Source organism: Ischnura elegans, chromosome 10, assembly GCF_921293095.1.
Source record: "Ischnura elegans chromosome 10, ioIscEleg1.1, whole genome shotgun sequence".
NCBI classification, from domain to species: Eukaryota; Metazoa; Arthropoda; class Insecta; order Odonata; family Coenagrionidae; genus Ischnura; species Ischnura elegans.
The window spans coordinates 102,671,268-102,683,890 of NC_060255.1; the positions used below are offsets into that span (position 1 = coordinate 102,671,268).

The 12,623-nt window shown below is 36.7% G+C and overlaps 1 protein-coding gene across 1 annotated transcript in view; it reads left to right on the forward strand.

Annotated features, from left to right (window-relative positions):
• LOC124166854 (dynein axonemal heavy chain 8) overlaps nucleotides 1-12,623 on the forward strand; it is a 424,156-nt gene that overhangs the window by 128,852 nt on the left and 282,681 nt on the right. Inside the window, exon 24 of the mRNA XM_046544564.1 lies at nucleotides 4,380-4,620. Coding sequence (XP_046400520.1) covers nucleotides 4,380-4,620 — 241 coding nt within the window. The remainder of the gene's footprint in view (nucleotides 1-4,379; nucleotides 4,621-12,623) is intronic.

A 12,623-nucleotide genomic window follows, 5' to 3' on the forward strand; every position in this document is an offset into this window, starting at 1 on the left:
GCACCAATCATTAAGTATTTCAGATACTCTCGCTGCCCTCTGGGTCAAGTTATGTAGTGATGGAGCTGATAAAATCACATTGGTGTCTTCGGCATACAGTATTGGTTCAACTCCAGGAACCAATTTAATAAGCTATACTATATGTGATGGAATATTTCTAAATTCAAAGTCAATGGGATCTGTTTTTTGAGGTTTCCATGCCATAGAAATTGGTTGTAACAGACACTTTGAGACATAAACAGTCCACCAACCCTGGTGATCCACATTATAAGAACATTTCATATTTTTCAATTCATAACTAATTTAACTCAAGAATCAAGATTGAGGGTTGGGATTATTCTCATATGGCTGAATAAATGTTTTTATTTCTTTGACATTATTTTCTTCATTTTTTTCTGTATGTGTAAGGTTTGTATTCCATAGAAAATCATAGTTTTTGCTAAAGGATCTCATATTTTTTTCTTAAATAAACAGTAACAAATTTTTCGACAACCAGTGATAATAATAATATAGCAAATAGTTAATAATAAATTAGGAAATGGTGGTTAAAAAGTCGGTCACTGGATGGGTAAAAGCTCAAAAATGGCAGATACTCTTGTTGGAGAACGGTAGATACTTGTGGGTCCAAAGTTTTTATTCATGCTGAATGCACAATGGGAACATTTCAAAGGTATCTTCACTCTTCCTCCATGTTCGTAATTGCTAGTGAGCGGCTCCTTATGGAATTCAACAGGTGATGAAGGCTAAATTATGGCATTGCAACCCCTTAAGTAGTTTTTTATATTAACTGTAGATTCAAGAGAAAATAAAATTATCCCACCACTTACATTATACCTAAATTGCACACCTAAAATATGATATGACACAAATTACGAGGGCGGTTTGATAAGTCAGTGCCTTTTTGAATAAAATATATTTTTTCGGCAAAAAAGTGTTTTAGTTCTGTACATAGACTCCTTTATGTCCGATACCTTTAGTTCAATGTTTATCCAACTTAATAATTTCTTCTAAATCTCAAAATAGGTGTTCGTTCCGGTGATAACCTCTTGGTTTGTCCCAAATGTCTCACCACCAAGCCATTTCTTTATATTTAGAAACAGAAAGTAGTTGCTGGGGCTTAGTTCTGAAGAATATGCTGGGTGGGTTAGTTTATGGATTTTTGCTATGGTGACTAAACACAGGTGCACTAGGGTGGGCTAGGTGGGTGCACTAGGTTTTTATTCCTAATCAAATTTTCCCTATGTGGGAAAGTTGCGAAATGATATAAGGATCTCGCACACAAAATTTTTTTCAAATCGAATGACATTAACCACTGCCACCCGAGCTCTAAAGTTTAAAATGTTGCGAAAAATCAGGCTGATTTCAGAATCAAATGGCTATGAAGACGAATTTTATGAAAATATGGGATAATGGATAATGTTAAAGATTGGATACATGTTTATAGTTTATAAAAATGAAATTTCAAGTTTATTTGACAAAATCTATGGTTCAAACAATGTCTATGAAATAACAACAAATTAAGAGTATAGACCACCCGCAAAACACCACTCATTTTTGCCTACGTTTCTAAAATTCCATTTTGGGGGCTAAATTGAAGATAAAATAATATTTATTTCAATTTAATTTAAGTTTTCAGCAAATAAGTCATCATATGGTAGTAGATAATCCCACAAAAAAGTAATAATATGGTAAATTATTTTAAATTAACATCAATCATGATGACGAATAACGTACCTGTGGAGGTATTTTCAACAAGAAATTCAGCAGAGGCTGAGAACGAACAAAACTTGAACAGCAAGCATTTCACTGAGTAGCTCTCTGCTAGTTTCACGAAGGAACTACCCGGAACTCACCACGAGGAACCAGTCCATGAGTCATAGATTCAGTATCATATTTTAAATCAAAATGAAAGTTTTATAGTCAGCAAATAATGGTTTATTTTATTTAAATATGGTCGATATACTATCCAGGAACTCGTACTTCTGAAGATTTCATTTCATTGTCATCCTTGCGGCAAGGTACGACTGCTTTATGTTCACCAGCCCTTTACACATCATTTACATCTGTAAGCATATCATAAGTTATCATTTACTCTATGATTTTTCAAGGAAGCCATTCTACTTCTTGAGGGCTGATTTCAATTAATGTAATTATTGACCTCCAATTGTGCAGTCAATTAAACTGATAGCCGAGGAAACACTCAAGGTGAGAGAGGTTTAGGTGAATATTATTGTGTGAAAGGTTGTCTTATGGCATGAAATTAGTTATTGTTAGTGTACCTACTTCACATACTCATGGGGTGATTATCATGTAAAAGCTATAAAATCACTTTTTAATGCATACCCGTTCATAGCTGGAGCATAGATGTGTTCTGGGGAAAATGACTGATTGAAGCAATGATAAAAAAACTTGTGTAAAATTAAGTACATAGTTAGAGAAAAGCACTGACTGATAATGCTGTGATAAAAAGTTATTAGTAACTTTGAAGGTAATCTTACACACTGTAACCTGTAATTAAAACACTGCTGGTGTGAATGTTATTTGAAATAAATTAAATCCCTTTTGTGTACGATTTGAATGCAATGCATAGGATGTTTAAGCCTGGTAGCTATATATGATTTCTATTACTAAAATCGACAAAATAATGTATGTATGCACATAGCAGAGAAAGGCCATTACGTGAACGAGCAGATTACTATTTGCATTTGCTCTGCTCTGGAGCAGAGCACCTTGGTCCCAATTGTCATTGCTATGAACCGTTGTACGCAGGTGATTTTCTTGTTCCAGTGTGCCAAATATTTCATTTATTAATTGCATGATGCAATCAACCTAAGATAAACCGTGATTGATCAAAAAGCCATGACTTTTCACTGTTTTGGCACATACAATTCAACTTTTAATTACCATTAGTTATAAGGTGATCAAAGTCAATTTTATTGATCAGATTTGAACTACCTTTGAGTATTCATTTTTTTAACTAATTGAAAAACGTGACAAAAAGTTTTCAAAATTTGAACTTACATTAATGACAGGACTAGGAAAATATGTGGCAAAATATTGTATTTATTGAGTACAAATGATTGGATGTTGATATGATTTTAATGGTTTATATTTTCATAATAACACTGAATCTCTGAAAAATAATAAAATGCTCTAAAAATAATTGATACAAATGAGTAGAAACGAAAGTGTGAAATACTGGTATCCTTAATTATTATGTTTGGTGTGTGTTCACCCACTGGCCGTGTTGTTCTCTTCTTCAGTTTTTCATGCAAGCTTCCTTTTTTCATCAGTGCACTACATATTCTAAGATATGTGAGACTTAAACAGTGATGTGGTATTGTACGCAGATGATACTTCCTCTCTAAATTCTGCAGTTACTCCAGAAGTTCTTTTCTCGAACACAAAAAACTCAATAATACATATGTCTCATGGTGTCATGAAAACAATCTGTCCCTTAATATCAATAAAACATCCTTCATGCAGTTTCGCTGCAAAATATCTCCTCCTACAAGTAGTCCACGGCTAACTCTAAACAACAGCATAGTTCAACGTTCATATTCAATTAAATTCTTGGGCCTCCACTTAACAGAGGATCTTGACTGGTCTACTCATGTTGAACATCTATCCAAAAAAGCTGCTACTGGCATTTATATGATTAGGAAACTAAGACCAACTACCTCTGCTACCACACTAAAAATGGTGTACTATGCCAATGTCCATTCTCACTTGATGTACGGCCTAATTTTCTGGGGAAACACAACAGCAGCTGCTAAAGCTTTCTCATTACAAAAACAAGCTATCAAAGCCATTTTAGGTGTGTCCGTTAGGACTCCAGGTAGGCCAATATTTGAAGCTCTTGGCATTCTTACACTCACTTGAATATATATTCTGCAATGCTCTATGTTGGTTAAAAACAATCCTTCTCTATTCCCACCAAACAGTGACTACCATTCATACAATACTTGTGGTAGGGGCAATATACATGCATTTGGGCACAATTTAGAGCATTTTAGGCGAGGTCCTTTCCCAAATATACAATATACAATATGTAATATACAATATACAATGACCCAGCTTCCCAAATATACAATAAGCTCCCAAGTACTTTAAAGTCTGCCTCTTCTCCGGCCATTTTCAAAAGCAGATTATGTAAAATTCTTTATAACAAACGGTATTACAACTTGACTGAATACCTGGAAGATATTCTCTAATTGATTTTTTGTGTATTGCATATATTGTAAATTTGTATGTATATTGTATTAGTATTGTATACAATATGTATGTTTCCAATTTGACGAATTCTATGTCACATGATCAGCGGAACAATAAATTTTATTATTATTATTATTATTATTATGTTTCTTCTTTCTGTTAAGGTGTCGGAAATTGCCCAAGGGAATGAAAGATTGGCCTGCCTACCAGGACCTGAAGAAAAAGATTGATGATTTCAGTGAAACTTGCCCAATTTTGGAATTGATGGCAAACGAAGCTATGAAAGAGCGTCACTGGAAACGAATTGCTGATGTCACTCATCATGATTTTGACATAGATTCAGAGATGTTTTGCTTGAGAGATGTGATGGAAGCTCCACTTCTGAAATATAAAGATGAGGTTGAGGTAATCATTCCTTTCTTAACTCCATCATATTGTCATTTCTTAGGCAATGGGGTGGTTTCCTTCATCGAAGAAGTTGGGAAAAAAGGCTCTTCATCCTTCCTCCTGCGGATGAAATGAGCACCTGGTAAAGGAAGTGATTTTCTGGCAATGGTGGGCTCTCATTACACCTACCTTCCACTGTACATTCCCTGTCTGGTGGGCTGTGAGGATTACAAGAATGGAAAAGATGAGAGGCAAATGCTCGCATGCATCAAGGCAATTTCATTCTTAGCATTTTACTGAAATAAATACATAAAAAGTGCACCCATGCCTTGTATATATAGCACAAGGGATGCATTCCTTGGGGTCTTTACACTATACGCATTAGCGTTGTATGAGAACATTTTAACATTGGGAAGATATGGATGCGTTCCTGGCAGCATTGATGTTGGGTATCTAATTTCCTCTAAACCATATATACTCCTTGAAGTGAAATCTGATGCTTTCCAGGTGAATATAGGTATTCGAAAAAGACTATTCGGGCTTCCAGCCGGGTGGTCTCCCTCCATTCTGCTGACGTTTCGGAACACAAGTCGGGTTCCACCATCAGGGCTAAACTTCGAATGAAGGCCTTGGTCATTATTAGCCCTGATGATGGAACCCGACTTGTGTTCCGAAACGAGGACAGAATGGAGGGAGACCACCAAGCTGGAAGCCCAAATAGCCTTTTTGGCATATACGTACATATATTCCTAATTATAGCCTTAGAAAACCTTATTTACATACATTTATAGCTTAAAATATCTTTAAAGATAGTAGGCACGCATTCAAAGACTTAATTCACGTTAAAAAGATATTCGTACGTGCTTTTGAAATACCCTCCTATCGTGCGGGTGGGCTAACATCTGCTATCTCAAGGGTTCGTAGTGCATTGCCGGCAGTTGACGATATTTCAAACCAGTCTAAAACAATTATTGTGTCACCCAGGCCCTTTTGTCGCTCATCGAATGGACAGGCAAATGCTACTTTGAATGCCATTTCATAGCTAGCAGAGTTTATGAATGATAAATCATTTTCATTTGAAGTCCTCCGAGGCGTTAGCAGCTATGTGAAAGTCTTTAAATGCATTGAAACCTGACCCAGGTTTTCCTTCCCTGAAAATGAATGAACGAGAATGCATTCTTTTCCAAAACAATATCATCTTGTCAATGCTAAAAACTAGTTGAGGGGGAAAGGAGCCACTTTCAATCAAAGCATTGAGTTCATCAGAAAATGTTGCGGTGACTGCCCTATCAACACATGCAGATTCACCTGATATCGCCGCACTGAAAATACCTGCTTGCCGTTTAAAATTCTGGAACCAACCGGAACTTTCACTGAATGTCTTGGAGCGATTACCACCGTCGTCTTTTTGTATAGATTCACAATGAACTTTCCGTACGTGTTGACTGCTTGGTTGAAGTTGGTGCTGCTGTGGTCACTGATGTTTTAACTTCGTCTTTAATCAGAATAAGGCATCGTGAGTTTAAACTTCCGCGCAAGATCGCTTTGACGCTATCCATTTTCAAAGCAATTGACTTCTTTCAATTTCTCTTCTAGGTTTATGGTTTATCTTGATGACTTCTGGATTTTCCTACCCACATTCCTATTTTTTGCCATTGTTCTCATGGGGTTTTTACTCTGTATGGCTCAATTGAAAATACCTTCTACCGCTGTACTGTATTCCTGAGACGTAGAGGGCCTACGACTGCTGGGAGGGAATGAAGCCATTGTGTTTGAGTCCTATAGTGGACCCTTTTCTGTGTAGATGCTATTCATACGCAACTCGGCCACTGCTCCTTTTCTCCCCTGTGAATACCGATGACCTTGAAGGCTTTAGCGTGGACCCTTTGCCTGGAAATCAATCGCCCGATAACCTATGACAGCAATTATGTCTCAAACCATATTGCTTTAAAAAAACACTCATTTCCACTACCTCCACGCTTAATTAATGATCTTAATTAACTATCGTCGTTCTGTTAAGGAGAAGAGATAAATTACATCGGTAGGCCAGTTATCTAGACCCAATGAAGAGTAATGCTTTTGGCCATTGCTCAGCAATGGATTTCGATTAATATACAAACAAAAAAGAGGATTTGAGGCAAGCAATACTATTAATATACGTAAAATGTTAGCAATTTCGTGTGTACTTAGCGCAAGTTCACGTTTCATCATGAGAGCGTGAAAGTTTTTTGATTGGGCTACACTGCGTTGCAATGTTTCCCCGGGGAACAAATTTGCACTTTATCGAAATTGTGCTAATCAAAATTGTGCTATACAAGGCATGGATATACAGTTGTTATTGAACTAGCCACCAGGTAGCTAAACAGAAATTCAGTAAAACCTCTATGTGTTGTTAATGGAGGGGGTCAAAAATTGGGCAATTTAATGTATGGAGTTTCACTATAGAGAGGTTTTAGTGTTAGGCACCATGTTTTCATATCAATCGGAAATAAGAGGCACTACTGTCTGTAAATCATCATATTTATGTGATTGAACATACTGTCCCAAGGGTCGTGTGTCATTTTTGACCTGTAATTTTAGTAACTTTCCATCGAGCAATTTTCATGAAAATTGGCACACTTATGGGGAAAGGCCCTAAGTTTTGTTGAGTGTAAGCAAAATTTTACAATTTTGACCTTTTGACCTCACAATTTGGGTCCAAACCAAAAATTTGAATTTGCCTTATGGGGTTTTGAAGGGTGCCAAAGCCGGTTAGGTAGTTCATAGATCCGTATTGTTGATTTTTTGACCTCCGAGGGTCACAATGGGGGTCAAAGGTCATAGAGTGAAACGTCGGGCCATCATGACGACCAAAGTGTCGAACCATATGTTTTAAAGGGTGCTCAAGTCAGTTTTGCAGTTCGTAGATCCATATTGTCAATTTTTTTTACCAGCGAGGGTCATAATGGGTGTCAAAGGTCATAGATGCATGTTTTGAAATAATAGGAAAACTAATGTCCCCAACCAAAGGTTTTGAATGGTGACCAAGTGAGTGGCATAGAACACATATCCACTGTCTTTTCCGACAAGCCTCCCTTACCGTCTTAGTTTCCTGCCGTTGTTGATTATTTATTTCCCTAGACATCCTTTTGCCCGACTCTGTGTCCACATTCTTCCACTACATCTCTCTGCAAAGAAGGTCCTATGGAGGTCTAACGCCACATAGGACTTTCTTGATAACTACGCTGAAATGCCATTGGTTTTAAAAATTACCAAGCAAATAGCAATACCCATTTATGCCACTTTTCATTTAAGTATTCTCCAAGCTTGGGATTATGACTCTGTACGGCTTGTATATATATAAATCCCTGTGCAATGTCAAAGATAATCTGGGCTCTTCGGAAAAAAGGTCTAATTTCCACAATCATTATACAAGGAATAGCGACACCCTAGACGTTCCTTATTGTAGGTTAAGCAAAAACAGCAATTCATTTGATGTACTAAAAATTCGTTTTTTTAACAGATTGCCCCCAGAAGCTAAAGTTGTAAGTGTGACAAAGTTCAAAAAAGTTATTCATGACTGGCTATTGAAAAAAGCCTTTTACTCCATTAATGAATTTTTCGAAAGTGAAATTGTAATGTCCTTTTCTTGATGCATAATCCAATTGATTTTGCCATATGTATTTTGTGTATTGTTAATTCCTATGTGTATGACGAAGACTATTGCAAATTCTAATTTGTTTAATGTCCAATAAAATTATTATTATTATTATTATTATTAGACCTCCATTGGTAACGCTCAAGTTAAGGGTTGCGAGTTTTTCCCATGAAAGTCCTAAAAATATGTTAAATAAGTAGTGAAGGAAAAGTCCCAGTTTGACTGTAAAGACTGCAGTTCCCCATGCCTGTCCCTCGTCCTGCAAACATTACCGGCAGCAAATTTATCAGGACCTCACTTCACATTCAACCTTACAAATTCGTTGGGTATGTGTCTGCTTTGATGGGATTGTTGAACACCCAACAATCTCATCAAAGCAGAGACATGCAGTTGTGGCTTCGTCTTGGCATCTCCATTCAGATGCATTTGCCGCTGCTCACTATTGTCCGCGCAGTGTGTACTGGACAATTCCAGGTGTGCGATATAACAAAATTTAAATATTCTAAACTTGAAGCCCTAGAAAGTGTAATGTTGCAGCTTCGAGAAGAAGAGCATGGCAATCGAAAATATTTCTGCAATTGAATGGTTAACTAGCACAATGTAAACTACGTGTTCACATTTCAGTTTATAATCCTATTAATTTTGTCATTTTATGATATTTCTCTTTAATGGTGAAATTTTTATCACATTGCATGATAGAATCAAAATAAAAGATGGATTCATCCATTTCTTTTATGTTTTACCTTATGATTTCAGACATAGCCAATATCTTTTTAAATGGAGTTTTTTCTTTCACTTTGGGCCGCAAATCAAAAGAATGTTTAGAGAAATAAATAATCAGCTACGGCATGAAAATAAGAGGGCATGGGGGGCCTGTCGGAAAAGACTGCGAGGAAATGGAAAAATTTTGGAAGGAAGGGGTAAGCGCATTGCATATTTTCTCTATGGCCTTTGACCCCCATTTGACTTTCAGAGATCAAAAAAATCTGTTATACGGATCTATGAACTGAAAAACCGACTTTGGCACCCTTTAAAACATATGGTTCGACACGTTGGTCGTCATGATGGCCCGACGTTTAACTATATGACCTTTGACCCCCATTGTGACCCTCGGAGGTCAAAAAACCAACAATACGGATCTATGAACTGCCTAACCGACTTTGGAACCCTTCAAAACCTCTGGTTTAAAACGTTGGTTGTCATGATGGCCCGACGTTTAACTCTATGAACTTGACCCCATTGTGACCCTCGGAGGTCAAAAAACCAACAATACGGATCTATGAACTGCCTAACTGACTTTGGCACCCTTCAAAACCTATGGTTTGACACGTTTGGACTATACCAATGACTTGGCACCCTATAAAACCCATGGATCGACACCTTTGTTGGTATGCTATTCTTTTTGCCACCCTTATGACCTTGACGGTGACCTTACTGGGTCAATGGTTGAATTTTCGTAAATAAAAGTGTTATTTTCGGGTTTCTCGTGTCCGAAAATCTAAGAATTGACATATTGGTCAATGAAATTCAGACATTTTTCTATCTCGATTTTTTTAACATTGAAACCCCATAAGGCAAATTCAAATTTTTGGTTTGGACCCAAATTGTGAGGTCAAAAGGTCAAAATTGTAAAATTTTGCTTACACTCAACAAAACATAGGACCTTTCCCCATAAGTGTGCCAATTTTCATGAAAACTGCTCAATGGAAAGTTACTAAAATTACAGGTCAAAAATGACACACGACCCTTGGGACTGTCTGTACATTCATGCTCTAGTGAACATCTATTCACAATTTAATGATTACACTAGGGAAAAGTGACTTGCTCGAGCGCTATTTTTAGTAATTTCGGTTTGACGTTTGGGAATGCCATGTTTCCATGGCTTGAATTTCTCGACACTAAAGGCTGAAGGCTGTGTTTTCACAGCTTTGCTGTCAAGCATGCCAAGTGGGTCCCAAGCACCATTAGGGTCCCTAGGCACGAGAGGTCCGACCCTTTCTTATTGTCCATTTGGGGATTATCTCGCCCCATTCCGGCACTTAATGTCTCACTCAAGGAAGGTGCTCATGGTCACTTATTTGTTCATAAATTAGAATAACTAAAAACATACATATTGTATTTTTTATTGAAAATCAATGCCAAGAATTATATTCTGGATGTTCTGCTGAACGGTTCCAAAATTTAAACACAACTCTAGCGTTCATATTAATGGAGTTCATCATCACCTAGAACAAATTTTGGAGACGCTAAGGTTAGATGTTTAATTGTAATTTTTTAAACCTTACTAGCAAATTTATAGGAACGATATTATTATGATTTACATCTAAAGATATACGTTACTTTGTTAGCCCTTATTCTAAGTGTATATTTGACAGATGCGAATGAGGAGAGAGTGGATTTGGACATCGTGGATCTAAAATATGTTAATATCATAAATGGTAAATACCTAGAAGCATGCTAGGTACATTGAAAGATTTCATTCCCTTTAAAGTATTTGTTGGTCTATGATATAATGCCCTTTTTGCTGAAAATCCTAAAAATAATCGTAGAACTTTATTTAAAAGTTCTAGAGGCATTGCAAAATGAAAGGTATACATTGATGAACTGACATTTGCTACAAAAGTAACAATAGGGATGTGCACTAATTTTTTTTTATTGCTGAATTTGAAAGTTTAGCCTAAAAAAGAAACATTAGTATAGTCACTTTTATTTCCTTCATCTGGGGTATGCACTTTAAAACGTTTTGAAAGTCGGAAAATTTCATGTTGCGCTGAAACACAGTGCCTCCATCTTGATTGAGATGTGACGTCACAAGGCAGTAGTCATCAGTGGAGTATCGCTGTATTCCGTCGCCTTCTTTAGCGCGGCGAGAGTTTCCGGGAATCGGTGGAGTTTGCTTCCTAAAAATGTTGTCTAGTACCGAAAACATGAATTCAAAATAGAATTATAAATGATTTTTTGTTACAAATTTCATCTCGACGTCAAAACAAAAGCCTGGAGAAGATATTCATTCCCGTGCCTTAAGCACAAGCTATACGGAATAAATGGTTGAAGGCTGCTCCTGACTCTTACCTATCGATGATATTCTGTTTTGAAGATCATTTGAAGGTATTGTAAGATCAAATTGATATTTATATTATAATAATTTACTTAATAGGTACCTCAGTCACATCAGAAAGTGTGTTGAGTCAAAATATAGCATCATCCGCGTAGACCTACGTAATTTATAAACTGAAAGTAGTTAGGTTAAAGAATTATGGTGCGACTGTTATTTTACACCACTGGGCAAAATGCGTACTTTGCCCATGATATGTGTATATATGATAACAAACGATTTTTTTTAAAGTTTATCTTTATTTGTTGAAATTAGTACCTTTATAGGTGATACAGATATAAAGGTACACGGCAGGTCGCGCGGCGTAATTTGTACTCCACTGGTGACGGGTTCATCTTGCTGATCTAAAAAATTAGCTACAATACCTCGAACTTTGAAAACTCACAATATAGGCAGTCAAAGTACATTGTAGGAATACACGAGATCATTCTAGCTCAGAATGTACGTGCAATGTTAAAATCCTTGGTTTTCAAAGATTGACGTATTTTATACGCCAGCGCGCCCGGTCCAGGGTTATCAACTTTTATTTCATCCTATTTGTTAATTGAAATTACATTTCGGAATGGTTCTTTTAGCACTGCTACTGAGGTAAACTGGTAGGTACTGAGTAAGTAAACTCCCTTTGGGGTAATGTGAATTACAAGTGTTCAAGATATATGGCATTTTATATTCGCTTTGTGTTCTTATTAATTATGTCTGTATGCATATTGTTGCTTGCCGCGAGCCTTTAATGGTATGTGCTCTTGCAAGAGTGGTTTTCAGTTTTAATGTGGAAGTTGGTCAGTATAAGCAAAGAAAAAAATTAACATTTTAGCGCACACCAACCCTTGTAGTCATCGTATGTAATGACACTGCTAAAATACCTAAACGCCATTATGATGATAAAAAAATTGTCTCATGTCAATGATTGCTGCAATTATAATTAATGATAAACTTGTCGCCGTATGATCACAACGAAGATAACAAAAATTAATGCCATGACGAAGTCTTGAACCCTGGTCCTTAGGGTGGGAATCTTTCATTGAAATCGTACACGCTACCACTCCCCAACCGACCCATTACAACATGGAAGATATTTTGGATTTATATATATGACTTGTAAAAAGTAACGCATGAAAATTAATTAATTACAGCCTAACTAAGGCCCTAATTGAAAAAGATGGAGCAAGGTACGTGGTCTCCCCTTGTTAGCCTTAACGTCTCGCATTTCTATGGAGCGTTGAACCTGTCCTCCTTTTTCAAAAATTCAGTGACCATAAATACATCAAA